Raw genomic sequence first — 20064 nt, forward strand, 5'->3', positions numbered from 1 at the left:
AACTCATTAGGCTCAAGAGTGGAAAAAGGCCATTACTCATTAGCGCTTCCTATGTCCATTCTTTAAGAAGAATCTGCTTGAGGTGACATTTTGACCTGAATTTGCAGAGAAATTTAATATTTTAATGCAGGAACGAGCTGCTATACTTTGTTTTTTTTTATGTATATCGTACAATTTACACTTACGATACATTAATTCCTTACATGGAGTTTTTCTCTTTTATTTTCTTTCAGAAACAAGGAGAATCTGGAGTGATTACTTACCATAGACCACCACCATAGCTGTAGCACTGCGTCTTTTAGCCACAATGTTGCTGGCGACACAGGTGTAGTTTCCAGAGTCAGAGAGACGGGCTTCGGAGATGATTAGGTTATGGTCGCCTCTCATATCAATGACACCTTCATCTTCAAAGCTGACAGTCTCCTCATTTTTCAGCCATTCCACCTGAAAAGCAACAGAACATACTATTTCAGGAAGAAGTTTGAACACCTGACAATGTGGCAGATGTCACACTAGGGGGGATTATTTCTGAAAATGTCTATATATTAGCATCTTTTCAATGGTCTAAGGCAATGATCCTCTCTGTTAATTCAGCAAGAGCCCCACTCAATATATTAAAGACAAGAAGAGAGCCGCCACCCCTCAAAAAAAGTGTTCCCACGCTACGTATCCTGCTACGTTCCCAAATCAGTAACATTCAGCTTTTTAGAAAGGAATTGCGATCCTAAATATTTCATGGAGTAATGGGATTCTTATGCAACAGTATATGGTGAAAATACAATAATGCCTCCGGAATGTGGGTGTTTCTTTTTCAATATATATACGGCGCTACCGACGGAGAAGCTCTTTGGCGGAGTTGCAGCTGAAATCAGCCAAAACTGGCAACTCTGACAGGGTCATTTAAGGCCGCTACGACAGCAAAGTTTTAGCAGGCAGCCTGCAGCTCTTGTTTGTGGAGAGAACTGCACCGTTGAGGATCATTATGACTTGTTTAGATAGCATTTTCAGAAAACCAGTGGTCGCTTCACGAGCCGCAAGTTAAGAGTCAGTGGACGGCTCGCGAGTCGCACAATGAGAAACACTGATTTAAGTCAAGGGCATCTAGCTCCGGTCCAGGGTCACAATCATCCAGCTTTTTATTGTATCCCTGCTCAAACACACCTAATGCAAATGAATGAGTCATTATTCAGAAGTTCATTGGCTGCTAGATCCATTTAATTAGAGAAGGTGTTGAAGCAGAAATACATCCAAAACCTGCAGGACAGCAGCCTGTCCCTCGAAGACCAACTATGGACACCCCTGGTCGAAGGGTGCATTCACATTAGGATAGTCCACTTCACTCAGTTCAATTGGGGACTGATCAGTTGTAGGGGGGGTGTATCCATGCCGACCAAGATCGTGTTTACGCTGCACTTTGGTCAAAGGAGCCAAACCATTAATATATCCCCATTCTCAACAAAAATGGTGAGTTGAGAAGTTCTTTTAAGTTCTCTTTCAAGTTCTTTTAACTTGAAGTTTTAAAAGTTTTTGTTTCTATTCCAGCTTTCCCCCCCTGAAGGGATCGCTACAGCGAATCATTAGCTTCCAACTACTGAGCTGGTATGGGAGCCTTATTTGCATGGTTATGCTTTAGTAAATGTTTCACACCGGATGCTCTTCCTTCCTCTTCCTCTTCCTTCTGGGCTTGGGACCAGCCCTGAACAAAACTTGTGTCCCCCCTCCAGGTTGCAGGACTCAAACCTGTCATCCTTTGAATCACAGGAACAACGGCTCTACCTGAACCACTCCCACCAATTTTAGGTTGTAAAAGTATCATAAACCGGGATAATTGTGAAATAATATTTGTAACAATAATAATGTTCAGCCCCTGTATGCTGTGTATAAGGATTCCAGTTTGTTGTGCTGTCTGTAGTTCATATTAAATCAATCTGGACAAAATAGAAATACTGTTTTGAATAAAAAGGATCAAAATACAGTAGGACACATGCTAACTGCATGATCAGGAGTTTGTAAGCAAAACATAATATGTCTGACAAGCACTTAGAAGGAATGATAGGTAGGTAGGTCACATCCACCACCATTACCAATTCACTGGTCGTGCAGTGAGTGAAAGTAATAAGGAGCGACAAAATAAAGGACGTTTCTGTTGATGCTCCTCTCCTCGCATGACTGACTCTGCAAATTGCTATTAATGTGCCACTAGCATGAGCTGTTCATTGAGAGGGACGAGCTGGAGCAGGAGGAGCGGGGTTTGATTTATGGCCGTGTATTTGAGGATTAAAACTCCGCCCCGCTGGGAGCGCCATGTTTGCGCATGTGGCTGTGCTCCAGTGTGTGAGCGTGCATGTGTTTGTGGTGAGTGTCCATTTGCCAGGGGAATTTAACAACAGCCAACAAACTCAGAGATTGCTTTGCTCTTTCAAAACCTTGGTTGGAGGAAAAAATGAGCTGAGAAATCAATACATCAGGAGTCATGTTGTCACAAGTACTTTTCCCCCCTCCTTTTGATGGCCCAAGACGTCTTTAATCATGTGGCTTTAATTCAATTTCTTCGGCAGTGGGCTTCACAGCTCTCAAAACTTCAAACAACAGCAGTGTTTGTTTGTGTTGGTCCCTCTGTCAGTTGTTTTCTTTAGAAATTTAACCCTCTGATGAATAATCTTTTAAGAAAGAGTGCAAGATTTTCTTTTTCACATGCAATATTTTCCTTCTGCAGATATTTAACTTCATATTTTTCAAAATTTGTCATCTTGTTTTTTCATTTTCCATTATTTTCATAATGTTTTTTTTATTGTAATTCATCAAATCTTTAGATCCTAATATGTTTATTTAATATATTCATTCTAAAAACAGAAAGTATAACTTTTGTTTCATGTAAATAAATGGGTAATTAAATATATGTTTAAGTTCTTGAGAACTTGGCAAAGCAAAAATGATCTTTTTTCATAAATTAGTGTGTGATTTATGAATGATGTGTACAACAACAACCAACAAAAACAAAAACAAATAAATCATAGCATCCACCCATTCTCCTGTGGTGGATGTTTTAATGAAGCAAACTACACTTTCAGAGTTAACTTCAGCAATGCATGCTATAATTAATGCTTAATCACAAGACTAATATGTTAACATTACAAAATTATGTATATCATCCAAAATTCACCCTTACGGTATCTTTAGGAATCCATTTTTGGCTGTTATAAAGTTTTGTTGATTAAAGTCCTATAAACCACTCTGTCCACTGATACTACTACTGATAGTACTAAAAACAAGTGAACAATTTCTTAATTTAACTAATATTAATGAGCTGATTTTACTAAATAATAATAATTTCAGCTAATTTGAACACATCACGGCAGATCTGTCTGGATGTTCATACTGTAATTATTCTAAAATTACATGACTTTCTGGTGTTTTAACCTTTTAATCTTGTCCTAATTTTTTATGTTTTTGTAGCATTTTAGTCAATATATTCTGATGTACTTATATTTTACAGCTCTGTATTGATTCATTGCATATGTCATTGCCAGCAGAAAAGTCCAAATCTGAAGAGTTTTTAATTATGTAAGTTATGTATGTATGTATGTTTTATAATAAGAATAATGTTGCATTTTATTTAAAAGCGCCTTTCAGGTCTTTCAAGGACACTGTCCAATAAAAACAGGCATTAAAACAGCAACAAAAGAACCAATTTAATTCAGCATAAGACTATAGGACAGAGTGATTACAGTGAGTATGCTTTCTTGAACAGCTGTGTTTTGAGAATGGACTTGAACAGATGTAAACAGTGTTACAGATGTCAGGTGGGAGGGCAAACCAGAGGCGGGAGACCTGAGCGACTGAAATACATAACAAGATATGCAATACTTTATGTATTATGTGTGTTTTTAAATATGCAAATTTTCCTGCACGTGGAAAAAGTTCCACCTTACATTGTTGTATACATAGATGTGCTGTTAATATAGAGGTGTTTCATATCTTCATTTGTACTTACACAAGTAAAAACACATGTTTTGTTTCTTATTTATGAATAAGCTGAGAGACTCCTCAAAACTTTGTTGAGCTTGCATATTGACAATAAAGATCTTGAATCTTAAATATTTCTCGGATCTAATAAGCAAAAAAATAATAAGAGAATGAGAAAACACTACGCAAAACCACTTTTCTAACAGCGTGGTTATCAGGTTGTCTGGTAAAAGACTCATAAATCAACCGCAGCCTCATAATGTTCTGGCTTTTATATGTTCTGTGCATGTAAATGTTTACTTTGAGGAAATACGTCTTTTTATCATTGAACTAAAGTTGGAGTGACATCTTTCTAATAAAAAACTTAAAATAAACCTTATGCACATTATTTTACAAAGATTAAGTTTAAGGTCAGTGCAAACAGCCATACTGAGCTGCATATCAGTTCATTCAAAGTCTTATTAAGTTTGATTAAACATGAAATTACTTGGAAAAAGGCTTTCAGAACAGAAAAAATATTCAGCCAAAACGTATTTTCATGCATTTGCAGCTTGCATACATGGTGGGGACACCATGCGCGCTAATGGGGTGGTAAAATTGATGTGGTTACTTTAATCCTTTGTTCCCGTTTTCACATGAAATACAACATTTATAGAGAGCTGTTAGAATTGAAGCTGACAGGTGATAAAATGTTTAGTAAATTAAATATGTTTCAGCTTTTAGTGGATAAAATGTAACCCGGGGAAATACACTGTAAATATCCATGGACTGCCTAAAGCAAAGATACGCATTCGCTTTTATAGATCAAACATATTTTAGTGATAAATCTCATTTATGTCACAAGGAAGTAAAAGTACAGATAGTTACCTGCTGCATATTGCACAGAAATTTAGGACCAATTCCATTTTTGCAATTTGTCAAATGTATTCCACAAAAATCCCAATCTTAAAAAAAAAAGCAGATACACATAATGATATAGCACATTTAATACAGAACCTTATTGCCTTGAGTCAAACCAACAGTTATCTGATGCAGTTTAAAGAAAATTGCAGCCGAAGACGAAAAGCGTGAGAATAGTAGGTCTTTTCCCAGAGATGTTACTGCATTAAATTATATTGTTGGTGTAAAGCTGTCCGTCCTGCGCAGGCGGAGTATCTATCAAATATACTGTAGCTGTGAAATGCCGTGAGAATTAATGTCTGCAATTAAGGTAATTGAGATGATTAAATTCTTTTTACAAGCCAAGTGAGCTTTTAAACTTTTATTATGTTTTATTACAGTGGAAAAGACAGAAGGAAAGTCACAATGAAAGTGAAAAGATTTATTGAAAATGGAGTCCAGATGGGATTTGACCTTTGGTCATAAAGAAGTACCTTGGATGACAGAAGCATCGTATTCCAACAACTGTGTGAACAGCGGTTTTTTTTTTTCCCCCGTCTCGTGAGGTCATCAAGCTAACGAAATCAAACCACATTAAAGCTGATCAGGGTAATTAAAGCTGCATCTTCCATGGAGATGTAGATTTATTTATTAAAGGTGGCTGTATATAAGGGGTGTCCAATGGTTTGGATGTTTCCTGCTGCAGAACCTGAATCAGACTGATGGGACAACGTGCTTGGGCACGACATGACAACGAACTGTTGCAGAGGGACATTTAATGTGAAGTAGATTGGATCAGGGAGAAAAGGGAGAATAGGGATGAAGAAATAGGGAGAAATAAGAAAATAGGGAGAAAAACCAGCAGGATTGAAGACCGGAGCTGGACACCTTGGACCTACACAGACTGTATCGTCTTTACATGATGTTTTTAATTTGGAATTAATCATTTGGAATTAACAGTATTCCCCTATGAGTTGACATCAAAATAATACTTCTGAATTGAGGTTTAAACACATCCTTGCTTAATTCCGCTTCAGGTTCGCGGGTTGGGAAGGGTTCTGAGTGGACAGAGGGTGAACGTGATTTGTTGATGTCTATCGGAAATAAAGTTCACTTCCTGCTTCTCGTCTTTTCAGTTGTGTCATTGGAAACTACAAAATAAGAACCAGTTTCGCTGCTATTTTAATTATAATTTTTAAGCATCAACTCGACACGAGCATACTACTGAGAAGTAGGAGCAACTGAGGAAGGGGAAGGAAGACAGACCGAAGACAGGAGGCAAAACAATGCGAGTAAAATGTGCGTCATCGGGACGGGACAAGGTAAGGAGCATGTGTAGAACTGCCGGAATAACTTAGAGCGTAATGAAGGTTTACATGATGGATCGATTAATCAATTTGGATTTAAAATTAGAATAAACCAGCCACTTACTTTGGAATTAAGTTTAATTCTGAATTAACTTTTCCATTTGGAAACAGGTGTTTAAATGGACATTTTTAACAAGTTTAAAGCAGAATGAACTTTTATTTGTAATTAAAGAAGAATTAAAGCTCCCATGTAAATGTGGCCAAAGCCCACTTTCCTCTGCTGTTGTTTTATACCTCATTTTAATCCCAGACTTCAGCGCCTACTCAACATCTGTGATATACATGCCAATATGACACCGTGGGGTTTAACTCACAGGCAGTAAAACTATTCCATCTTGTAAAGGTGTTATTGTAGTTATATAAAAAGTGATGCAGTGTAAGTACTTTGCTAATGCTGGGGTCCTGAACTTCAAATTTGGTTTTTACAGATTAGGATTCAATGTTTCTCTGCAATACGAAAAACTCTCAACCGAAAGTAATTTTTGTTCCAGGATCCTTTGACAAAATGTTGGAAAGAAAGCTGAAAAAAGTTCCTTAATTATTTAGATTTCCTCTGCAGTCTTAGAGCAATGCTACATAATTTTCTCACCTTAAAACTCGTTTTAATGTCACATTGACATTCATTATTCACCTTCCTGGAGCTAACATTGCCCTGGAGCATCCTGGAGCTGAGATTTCGCTTCATGACTTTTTTTCGGCCTGGTGCATCACATGACAGCTACATTTTGCTTTGTGGCGCTGTGTTACTTGGCAGCAGCTGTAGATAAACACACTGGTTGTTCCGGATTTGTGTCATGACTGATTTAGCAAAGAAAACCAAAAAACGACAAACTTCATCATCAGAGTGACTTTTACTGGTCGGAGATAGCTCAGAGAAGAGACAGAAAGCAAGATGGATGCCAGATCAGTCTTTGTCAGGAGGCAACGGTGCTGTTTTAATTCCTGTAAGGACCAAATGAATCCCCTGATAACAACAAAGCTCATCTTCCCACTTTTTGTTCTAATATCTCTGATATCTATGCATGGCGCTTTCTATACTTGACATTTGTTGCCTTCCTCGAATCTGTGGGGATTTATCCAGCGCTGCTCGACACCCCTCACCGGAGTGTCACTTCACCTATGAGGCTAAGTGTTAATGTAGCAAACCTACCTCATTATTTTCTCCTCAGGTGTGATGTGATTTTCAACAACTCCTTGTTTTAGCCTGTTCTTCAGCACATCAGTGTCAGAGTCCTCACTTTCTGCCACCTCCTCACTGACACTACCTGCCACCACTGGCCTGATCATTTGCCGTCAGTTTGTCCAGCTTCTTACAAACAAGGTATCCGAGCAAGTTTTCCATGGTTCTGCTTACAGTTCTGGTTTTACAGACTGGAAACGTGCACAGAAACCCCCCGCTGGCTTCCGGTTCTCACTCAAACTCCGATGTGACAAATCCTTCATCATTATGACTGCAAAACCTGACCAACAGAGGGTGTGTGTAGACTTGAGAGACACTGTTTATACAACAGTCTTTCAGCCACACTTTAAGACAAATTTCTAATCAACCCATTGAGCTGGTATTGATAATCAGTGAGCTATGTCTGAGTGAAGTATCAGTCAGCCTTGTATCGATCTGCCTCTCACTACAAATCACTCACTCTTTTTTGCAATACTGCTGACTTGTTTAGGATGCTGTGTGTCTCAGAGAATGTGCTGCTCTCTCTTACATAGTTATGTGTAATCAGAAATTAATCACAGCTGATGTTCCCTCTCCTCCGGACACGTGTATTTATAAGCAGGAATGTAATGGAAGCGAACAAACGTTTCATACAGTGGCATACTGGTTTGTACTGTGGCCTCACAGCAAGAAGGATGCTGGTTGATCCTCGGCTGGGGGGGAGGCTCGAACAGTTTGCATGTTCTCCCTGTGTGTGCGTGGATTCTCTCCGGGTACTCCGGCTTCCCCCCCCCCCATCCAAAGACATGCATGTTAGGTTTGTTAGTTACTCTAAATTGCCCATACGTGTGAGTGTGAGTGTCTCTATGTGGCCCAGCGATGGACTGGTGAGCTGTCCAGGGTGTACACCGCCTTTCACCCAAAGACTGCTGGGATAGGCTCCAGCTTCCCTGTGACCCTGTGAACTCTTAATGGTTAGTTTTCTTTCATATTCAGCATAAAACTTTTTTTTTGTTAATGTAACAACAGAGTGGAGGTCTTGGTATGTACAAGAAGGACATTCATTCATTTTCCGAACCGCTTATTCCAATTCAGGGTCGCGGGGAAGCTGGAGCCTATCCCAGCCGGCTTTGGGCGACAGGCAGGGTACACCCTGGACAGCTCGCCAGTCCATCGCAGGGCCACACACAGAGAGACGAACAACCACACTCACTCCTAAGGGCAATTTAGAGTGACCAATTAACCTATCATGCATGTCTTTGGAAGGTGGGAGGAAGCCGGAGTACCCGGAGAGAACCCACGCATACACGGGGAGAACATGCAAACTCCACACAGAAAGGCCACTGACCAAACCAGCCAAGGATCGAACCAGCGACCTTCTTGCTGTGAGGCCACAGTGCTAACCACTGCGCCACCGTGCAGCCCACAAGAAGGACAATTTTACGTTAAAATTTTTTAAATTTCATGGTATTTCATTGAGCGCCCTATAAAGGGTTAATCAGATGACGTGGTTCGGATATTGAAAGAATGGGAGATGAAATATTATTTTGAAGCCAAATTAAGAATAGAGTGGAAAATTACGACATTATGTAAAAGAAATGTAAGGTTAAAATAAGCTTAGCTGGGCAGTAAATTAATTTTTTTGATAACTTTTTTTACTCTGTGAAGAGAATTTGATCTCGGTGAGATCAGAAAAAAGGGTGAGTAAAAGAAGGCCATGGAAACAGAGAGATGGAGCATCATTAAACTATTAAACATCAGTTGTCCTCTTCAGTGTAACTGACCAAATAATTGTCCGTCTCGTCTCTGTGATCACTAAAATCCCGTAATTGAATTTTCTGTGCGGGAGAAATTTGATTCCCTGAGGCTCTTATCTTCTCCGTCTCGTGCTTTTGCTTTGATTTATCTTTCTTTTCCCACTCTTCTTTTAGTCTTTCAGTATTCGCTTCAGGACACGTATAATCCTGAAGTGTAATGTGCACGCTGTGTTGGACCTGGAGTCTCCCCTTCGGGGGTGTGGGGAGCGATAGAGAGATGCACATGCTGATGAGAAGGCAGGGACAGCACAGACTCAAATGAGGCTGATAAGCCAGTGCCTGGGGAGGAATGGAAACGGATTTGCTTAATTGGCAAATTTGTTCCACTTAGATAGCAGCAGCAAGCGCTGAACAACACCACACCTTACCCAGCAAGCCAGGCCTTACGGGCAGAGTTGGGCTGGTTTCAAGGTCACCAAGTTGACCATTACGCCTCTGTTAAATTAAGCTGAAACCTGATCTCCACTGTCCTTCATAAACTTTTCCCAAGTAACTTTAGTCTCAGCTAATTTTCAGCCAGAGGAGGAATGGGAAATGAGACGAAGAAGTAGAGTGGCATCAAACAGTCAGCAGGGCATCCATGACCTAAGAAGAAGGGTTATATTTTTCTGACAGCTTCAGTCTGTTTAGAGATGTGAAAAGAGTAGATGTGCCTGGAGCACTTCAGAAAGGTATGTTGAACTTAACACTTAAGCCTTTTCTGCATTTCCTTGCATCAGGTATAAACACTCAATTATTCTAACTGGGGATGTAATGACCTACATATGAAATCATTTAAAGTGGAAGCAGAAAAAAAGACCATAACAAAGCAATGCACCAAGCTTTTTCTTGCCATCTGATTAAATTAATATGGAGTTTCATTAACATGCATCCTCCCTCCTTTTGCTTCCCACATGCCTGCACCCTCCCCGCCTCCCCTCAGTCATATGTGGCCTTTCCTCAATGCTACAATGACTTTTATGAAATCACATTAAACAAATGAGGCCTCCAAATCTGACAGCAACATATTCAGGAGGCGGGGGTGTCTAAACCCTTGACGTGTATCTCTACACTGTCTCTGGAAATGTTGTGTTTATCACAGAATAATTACATTTTAAGTACTTTAACTGACGAGGGAAGGGAGGTTTGATGATTAATTACACTTGCTATGGAATACTTCAGCAGCTAATGTGCAGCTAATGGCTGAGACACTTTTTTTTTTTTTTTTTTTTTTACTGACGTTACTGATGACTTCTATTTACTCTACCACTAATTATCAAACCCTGAAAAGACTTTTTTTAAAGTTAATTTTTTAAGTAATCAAAAACATTTCTTTTACTTTAACTGCCTCCTAAAGTGGCAACAGCCAACGCTAAATGCTGAGATATCATGTTTGTGTTATTCTGGCCTTAACAGATGGGAAAGCAGATTCACCTTTTTAACTTTTCATAACTATGACAACAATTTAAAGGGATTTTTATACTTTCTATTTCATCATCATGTTCTATTATAGGCTGTTATTACAAATTAAATGGATTTATTTGATGAACAATAAAGAACATAAATGTCTTCCACCACTTTTATTCATGTGATAGGTCAACATGTGTGAAGGCATGTGAGGGAGGGGCTGATGAATCTTTCTTTGTGTTTTTATATCATGTAAATCACTTACCACTTTGTGTTGCATTTTATTGTAGAAAAAAATGCCTTATAAATAAAGTTTGATTTGATTTGTTTTGAGTAAAATTTCTTTCATAAAGTGATGTGACATGTTTCAGAAATTGTATGTATATATATATATATATATATATATATATATATATATATATATATATATATATGTATAGGGCTGTGACAATATGCTTTTGTCCCGATTCGATTCAAATCTGATTTTTTTGGTTCGATTCAGTTTTTTTCTTTGATATTGCTGATTTTTGGAGATTAAAAACAAAAAAAAAATGTATAAAACTTTTTTTTGCTCGTTATTTTTCTTCATTTCAATGAGGAAAAAAAAACCCCCACAGCATCCAGATCATCATTCTGCTGCTATAATGCCCCAGATGATAAGTAAAAAGATCAATAAAAACAATAAAAATGACAAAAAAATTTTATTGTGCATTCATTTTATTTGAAAAATAAAAAATCTTTTTTTTTTTTTTTTTTTTTTAACAAAATTGATTTTAAAATTGTGAAAAAAAAAAAATCCCGATTTCCGATTTTTCAATTCGATTTTCCCACCCCTATATATATATATATATATATATATATACATACATATATATATATATATACATACATATATATGTAAACCTGATGTATAACCTGCAGCAGGTGAGAGGTAAAACTCAATATGTCTCTAGAGCTCCTAGGGATGAGTTTTTGTGAGGCTGAAATCCACCCAAAACACCAAAAGTCCAAAATTGTGCAGCCCTGTTTGTTTTCTATTGTTGTTTTTAAAGACGTGCGCTGTTTACACTGAACATCTCCTGGTCTGGACCACGTGTCCTTCTCCCAACTACCTTAATTTTACAGTACCTTTATCCTAAATAATTGCACATTTAGGAAAGAACGAAACAACAGTGACAGATATTTGCCTCTTTCATCCCATTCAAAGCAAGTTTGGCCATATCAGGCTTTATTAGTTTACCCATCTCTTTACCTGCATTGCATATAAAGGGTATGCAGGGATTTTATCATGCAAGGGTCATTATTTCCCAAAGCTTATACTCCTCCTAAACTGAATGCAATGCCTTGTTTCTTGGCAGTTTTTCCCTTTGCTTAGTGACATCATGAGTCAGAGTTGCATAATGCCTCCTAAGTTGCCAGTTTGAGTTGCTTTAATTGATAAACGTGAAAGCCTGAATCATTTTTTCACTTGAAATCTTCTCCAGTAATATATATTGCTAATTACACATAACAAATCTTCTGTTACTAGTAGTCAAAAAGTGGTAAAATATATCTTGTGGCTGCAGAAATACACTCATTTCATTGTGAGTAAGCAATTAAAAAATGGCTCAGAGGCTTAAATGAAGAATAAGGACTGAATTAAAACAATATACAAGTCAATCCACTCCAATAAACCCATTATAAATAAATAAATTCAAAATCAATAAATAAGGATAATATTGCTCTTTGAAGTTTCCAGATGAGTTTCAAACTGATAGCAGAGCCTTCGTGAGCATTAGCTGCTAATCAGCTAGCTTTGGCAAGTTGTCCTTGATGTCTTTCATCTGAGCCGCTATCCTCTGTGATTCTGATCCAGACTCACAGATGGACTCGTACTCCACTTCCTTGCATTGCAGCTGGCAACATTACTCCTCATTCTGTTCCCTACGAGGTCCATAGCACGCTTGGAGACAAACTCCAACCTGAACCTGAAGCAAAGGGTAAGGAGACAATACCCCCAGTTTATTGAGCTTTCATCATGTCAGCTATGGCTGAGGGCAGTGCATGTGTCTGCAGGTGAGTGACACAATTGGCAAAGCTTCATGTAGGGAAAAATAGAATATAAAATAAATTTAAAAAAAAACCCAAAAAACATCTGTTTATGTAAGACAGATCCCTGTATGTTTGTCTGCTCCAATAAAAGCCAATAAGCTTCAACATTATGGTAAAAGATGATGTGTATATAAAAAGCAAACGGTTCTGTCTTCAAAAAAAAGATCCAGTTAAAACTCTTCTCATCAATAAAAACTAAATCAGAGTTAAGCCGTTGTACTACGATCAATTCTCCGTGGTCTGACTTAAAGTGTTCACAGATTATTGCCTCCATCACTGCTGGGACAGATAACATGGCATTCTCTGCTTTTTCATTAACATCCTACACAGAAGCCCAGTAAACTCCCGCATGGCTTAGCTGCGGCAAGATGCAGCTAAGCCACAGTTAGCATTTCCTCTGAGAACACAAAAACGACGGGGACATAAGGGGATTTTAAGCCGCAAAGTCGTCTGTGTTCTTGCGTTAAAACAGAATATACACCAGAAACTCATCTGCATCTTGTCAGCTGACCAAAAGTCAAGTGTTGGCATGTCTTCAGCATCACGAGTATTAAGCTCAATCAGGATGTGTTGCAAGCTGAAGGAAGCTCTAAATGATCTGAGCGAAATAAGAATAAGAGCAGAGTTTAACAGATCACATTGCATCATGACCCCAATTCCTTGAAATTCAAAGTGAAGCTGAGCCACAGCTTCTCTCTGTGTAAAATTTCACAGCAGCGCTTCCAGAAAAGGTTTTAGCCTCTCAGCAAAGCCATAAGTTATAAAAAGAGAAAAGTACATCTCCACTTCTGCACACTAAGATTCTTTTCTAGGTTTAAATCATCCTAGAGGGAGCTGGATTTGTCACTGCATTATTTACTATTACCATTCTCTTTGTTAGCCAGAGCCACATTAATGAATGCATGAAGAGTTGCCTATTTGATGACCGCAATGCACTGGGGGAACTTGCGGTACACTGACGCTCCATTTGTGTGAGTTAAAAGATTCATCACACACACACACACACACACACACACACACACACACACACACACACACACACACATACAAAAAACACATACAGTTTTACACATGTATGAAGCCTGATGATACCTTTAAGCATCAAGCTTCTCCCTGGTTGTTTTAAAAGTCCTCATTTTCATTATGACAACTCAAAATGAACAAATAGAAATGTCGACATGACTGATTTTCAGCTTGACTCGGTCAAATTGTAGTTCTCTTCACGCAATGCATCGACATTTGGAGACCATTAGTTGTCACAATTAAAATCAAACACTGTCTGAAAAGAAAAATACATCTTAATGTCTCTGTCAGAGCCAATCAGTATCCCCGTCTGGCAATCTTCTTCACTTTCTGCTTCCTTTGAGCACTTTTTGAAATTCAGGTGTCATTTAGTAGTTTAAATACAGGGCAGTTTTCATTATTAAGCAAACATAAAACATTAATTAATGAGTAAATTAAATCTTTATAATCAGGATATTTATAGTCGTGCCCAATAAGTGGAAATATTTCATTAATGACCTTATGATGTAATGATGATGGGTATTGCCATGCCAACTACTCAACATGCGCTGCTTCTTGTTCACTACAAGGTAATAAAGTTGGTTTTCATGACAAAGGACTAAAACTCTCCTTGGATTTACTATTAATCAAATCTAATTTACTTATTCTTTTGTCACTTTCTGGAGAAATCACAGATTTGATTTTTATCTCCAGCTAAGAGGTCCTAACTGAGAAAGTACACTGAATAACTATCTTAAAGTTTAAGCTTGCTTCTGAATCAAACTGCTATAAAACTAGCAGTGGGTGGTTTAGGAACAAAATTAATAATTGTGAATTTAAATAAAAATGATGATAGGTATGGGGTCATTCTGTTATGAAAATGTTCAATGATCCATTTTGATAAAAACTTGTGAAATTAGGAAACATGTGGAACTATTATGTGCATTTCAGGCTAATTTATTTTTATTTCTGAGACCAGAAGGGCTGGGATTGATCAAGTTATTGTCACAAATGGCTTTATTTACTTCAGACCGACCCTCACCGTAGGCTGTCAGATCAGCCTGTGGGCAAAACGAGTGAATTGAGACTCTTCTGCATTAAGCCCCGCCTCCCGCCACTGCGCTACATCGGGAACACCTGCTTTCGCCGTCATTGTAACGTCTCATAAACAGAGGGATTAGGCTAATATGAACTCAATAAAAAAACAAAATACCATGTCAACACATAGCATACAGCCCTACATGTTGGAACCTGAATCAGACCCTGAAAACAAAGTGGAAAACAGCAACCCACAGCAAGGAATGCAGCAGGATGTCTCTCTTTGGTAAACTCACCAGCCATCGTTGGAAATAACTTTATCCCACGTTTTCCACCCGCCTGATGTATTTGTACATGCCCTTGTTAACCAGTAGAAGGTAACCAATCACCGAACCTTATTCCCCGGGACGTCACAAGGATTTCCAAGTAGAAAAAACTCTCTAAAACGACGTGTTTTTCATCGCCATGGAAACCGAACAGAGAGAGTGCTGGAACTCGAACTCAAACTCAAACATGCGTTTAGGTGATAAAAAACAGTGACGTTCACATGTCTGATGAGGATTCAACACTGTAACACTGTAGAAAGCTCAGAAAACTCCAAATACCATGATAGCACCCCTTTAAACACTTTTACATTAGTTTAAATTTTGCTTTAATTCAGAATTTTGATTAAATCCTCTTTAAAAAGGTTGAATGACCTTGTAAATACCTAATTCTGAATAAAAAAAAACATTTCTGAGTTGAATCATAAGTAAGTTGCTGATTCATTCTGATTTTAAACTTAAATCAAATAATTCCACCATCATATAGACATTCATTCCACTTTTAATGAATTCTAGGTGCTCGTTCCCTTGTCCCGCCACGATAACACACTGGTCTCTTCCTCTGTACTCTACATTCTTCTTCTCAGCTGGTGAAAGTGAGGTAGTCTACTTGTATGCACTGGATCAAAACTAAAATCACAGCGACAATGGTGGTTTTTATGTGATCTTCGATGTTGTAGCCAAACAAGAAGAGAAGCAGGAATGGGAGTCTTCTTCTGTAAGATGTAAATTCATTACATCCACCCCCTGTCCAGTCAGAACCCATCCCAACTCCCAGATCCTTAGTTGAATTTGTGATTACTATTTCCATGTTAATGTAACCAGGAATGCATAAATCTTGGTTTATAATTACACTGAATCTGTCTGAGTGTGATATACTTGAAGAGATCTCTAAAAATCACTGCAGTTCATTTTAAGTTGTAAGCCCCTCCTTCCCGATTCTTTCTTCTTGCGAACACGCTATAAATTCTTTAGGCTCCCATTCCCCGTCCCCTTTTGTACAATTTTCCTGTAGGTGATGAACTGGAGTAGACAAATTAACAGAGACTCGCTGTCCAGCGCATGCAGAAACCAACCGGTTACATAAACACGTAAGAGAAGACTTTAATTCCAAATTATTCAATACTGAATAATCAGTTCAAAATGAAAAGGAAAAAATAAACATATTGTAACCCTGACCATTCACAAATTGCATTGCATGCAGTTATTACATCCTCAAGCCCTAAAGCACTAAGTTGGTCGTATACAGTGTGACCCATCACACTGATGTATTTCCAGAGAAAAATCCTGTTGGATCTCCATCTAGAACCAGCAGGACCGGAGCTGCAGATCACTGATCAACATTATAGGACCTACATTGAAGATTTTAGCTTTTATGTTGGCTTTTAAACCTCAAAGTATTGTTTTCATATCAAAATACAAAACTTAAAGCATTTGATGAATAACTCATCACTTACTATATTATAAGTCCTGTCAATCATTTTTAGCGAAATCCCATTCATGCTTTGAAATTTGACGATACGGCTGGCATTTTGTTTACGTACAGATCACAGACTGCGCCTTTAAGTCAATGAAAAGGTTCAGATCCTTTGGCACACAGGCTTTGATATTGACATATCTGCCTACTGAGCCTCCACAAAAAGGCACACGACATCAGAGAAAAGCACAACACACCACTTTCAACGAGACTGTCCGTGAGAGCCTCATTTTGTATTCATGGTAAAAATTAAAATGGCCATGACAGGTGCTCTTTATCACACACATGCTCTCACAAACACACACACACACAGTTGCAGCTTTTAGGGGCGAGTAGTGAAATAAATATGTGAGATTTAAATAAGTCATGGCTGCACATTCATTAACCGAGGAGCATGGCAAAAAAAAAAAAAAAATGGAGAAAGCAATGCGTGTGAATCCACAAAACTCCCAGTATATTAGTGATCAGTCAAACTTGTAGAAAGGAACTCTGAGTAAACAAATACTAAACAGAAGAGAAAAGTGCAGATGGGTCTTTGATATGCTGTAGCTGAAAACAACAAAAAATTCTCTCATGGAAAGAAGCAAGGCTGTGAGTAAACCAGACAGATGACGGCTCCTCTCCAGGCGACACAGGAGAAAATGTTGCTTGTTTGAAGTGTGAGGAGCCTTTACCTCAGCCACAGGCACTCCCTCTGGGGGACGACAGTGCAGCACAATCATGCCACTCAAAGGCACCTCGGTGCCTTGAGGGTCCTGTTCAAAGTTCTTCCTCAGGTCTAGGGAAGACAATAAACAGCCTGCATTAAAGAACAACCGCGACAGCATGAAGGAACAACATTAAATGTCACTTTACTACATGTGTGACCTTCTAGTCACGTTTAACCTGCTTGGACATCAAGATTAATGATTATTGCTCCTCAGCTTTGAAGAAGAGTGACCTTTTCAGAGAGTAAGGTCAAACTTAAAATAAAAGTGACAAAAAAAAAAAAAAAAAAAAGGCTCACAGGCGATCCGGACAGTTGCCTTGCGGCTCTTGGAGGTTCCCAGGTGACTCCAGGCGACACACAAACACCAGTAGTCCTCTGGGCCATGAAAGTCCTCCACCTGCTGACGCGACACGTTGATCATGACTTCCCGGATCTTCAGCCCTGCAGACAAAGCAGATGATTGCTGCGATTAGCATTCGTCATTATACGGAGAAGATGAGCCTAAGTGATGGAAATTTGCAGCGACAAGATGATGAGTGATTTTTGAATGTGATAAGATTGTCAGCAGTAAAGAAATCTGCCATTTGTCAGGAGGAGATGCTGTCAAGCTGCATGGATTTCAGGGAGTTTGTATTAGACAAAAATCCAAGCTAGCTGAGTTACAAAAGCATACACTTTGTTCTACATGGTAAAACTGTGGCCATCACTGGCCAACACAGAGTGCCTGTTTGGCAACTGGACTGCTTTGGACTGCAACTGTCTGCAGGCCATACATTAGGGATGGGAAAATCGAATTGAAACATCAGAAATCGGGATTTTTTTCTTCACAATTTTAAAATAGATTTTTTTTTTAAAAATCAATTTTTTTCAAATGAATAAAATGAATGCACTATAAAATTTTTGACATTGTTTATTTTTTCTCATCGAAATGAAGAAAAATGATGAGCAAAAAAAAAAAAAAAAAAGGTTTAATACATTTATTTTGTTTTTAATCTACAAAAACCAGCAATATCAAAGAATTGTGAGAATCACAATTTAAATTGAATCGGCACCCAAAAAATCAGAATCGAATCGGGACAAAATCATATTGTCACAGCCCTACTACACATGGTTCTATTCTCCTGGGGAAGAATTAAGTGAGAAGGTAAATGATCTACTTGACAAGACAGATTTTTCATTAAAAAGATGATTCAAGGTAGGAGAGAGACACAACACAGCACAATTAAATGTTGCATCTGTGCAAAAATACGGGGCGTGACTGGGCCATTCAGTGCAGTCCTACGCGGGCTGCAGTCTGCAGGCTTTCAATGGGTCCCTGCTCCAACACATCTGACTCAAAGTAATGAGTCATTGTGCAGAACCGTATAGGCAGATCCTCGTGGGACCGAACTGAGTAGCCCTGTTCTATGACAACCAAGGCATTTCAATTTCTGCGGCACAACTCTTGTAAAATGTCACACAGGTCATTCCTTAATATCTCCATATTGTCTGTGATGCAGCCCATAACGATCAAGGGATGAGAGGAACATTTTCGGAGACAATTAAAGGGAATTTAAAAGCCTGGAATTTCAATTATGCCAGACTAGACACAAAAGATGACAGGCTTGGAGCCTTGATGTGTTGTATAATAGGGGTAGTTTCATTGGTGTCTAGGAAAATTGTAGCTTTCAACAAATGTACGTGATGTCTGTCTAACCCTGCGGAAACCTGCATTTCAGTCAGCCAGCTTGAACAGATTTTTAATATGCGAGTGCAGCGTTATGAACAGCTAATGTTTGGTATGTAGTGTCCAAACTCATCTATCCCTGCAGAATGCAATTAAGGCAGCGCAGTGGGGAATGGGAGTGTGTGGTGGGTGGAGGGGTAACAATGATAAAATACCCACCCCAGTGAAAAAAAAGAGACAGGAAATCTGGTATTCCAGGGTGGAGATGGTAAGTGCTGTGTTTTTTCAGTGACCTACACTTAAAAGCAGCAACAAATGATCAAAGCTTAAAATCAGGTCATGTCACGGTTTCTTCATTTTGACTGCTTTCTAATGTCATCAAATAATGTCATTAGCAGGTGTTTGTTGTTTTTAAGTGTGAGCTATAAATAAACCGACAGTAGTTGGCAGGAGTTACACCAGTTTTCCCTACAGAAGGACCGTCTTTCCTTCTTTTAAGAGGACAGGACAGGTTTAGGTGTCATTTTGGATTTTCAGCCCACCTGAACACCATTAAATTTTATAATATTTCATCGTTAAGCTAAAAGCAGCAAAAATGTCATTTTTTTAACAATAAATTTGACTGAATTGGTCTATACTTGTAATTAGAAAAGGTGACAAATAAAATGGTACATTGCAGCATGTAAAACTGCTACACAGCTGTCAGAAAAAGTGACTGTACTTTCCTTTTTTTATACTAATGTGAATTAGAAGCATCTAAATGCAGCTCTAATTTGACCAAAAGAGTAAACAGGGTTGACATTGTAAACAGACAGATTTGTTTTCTTTATAAGGAAAATGCTCCTGGAGGCATCGTGCATGATTATGATTATGTAACACTTGGATGAATCTGTTTAATCTAATCTAATCTTTAATGAATCTATTTAATACAGTATGACCATGACCCATAGCCTGTAACACTTCTAAATTACCAGGATGTAACCGTCCTGTCCAAATTAATCATCATGGAGAACACTGTAAGCTGCACATGCAGTTGGTATAGCCTTAGTGTGTGTGTTATGGTATTGCCACACTTGGGACACCGTTAGCCTAGAAGGCAACTACTTATTCTTATTACACTTTTAGCTATTGTTTAAAGTACACTTTGGAAGTACACCCACAGACAACTGGCTTTAGTTGCAGTT

General features: G+C 38.5%; 1 protein-coding gene across 1 annotated transcript in view; it reads right to left on the reverse strand.

Moving 5' to 3' along the window:
* LOC306767919 (netrin receptor UNC5D-like) overlaps positions 1–20064 on the reverse strand; it is a gene marked incomplete at both ends in the record, with an annotated part of 211736 nt that overhangs the window by 42771 nt on the left and 148901 nt on the right. Inside the window, 3 exons of the mRNA XM_079256085.1 lie at positions 264–444; positions 17180–17283; positions 17512–17655. Of these exons, the coding sequence (XP_079112211.1) occupies positions 264–444; positions 17180–17283; positions 17512–17655 (429 nt within the window). The remainder of the gene's footprint in view (positions 1–263; positions 445–17179; positions 17284–17511; positions 17656–20064) is intronic.

This window comes from Telmatherina bonti (assembly GCF_933228915.1).
Source record: "Telmatherina bonti genome assembly, chromosome: 17".
NCBI lineage: Eukaryota > Metazoa > Chordata > Actinopteri > Atheriniformes > Telmatherinidae > Telmatherina > Telmatherina bonti.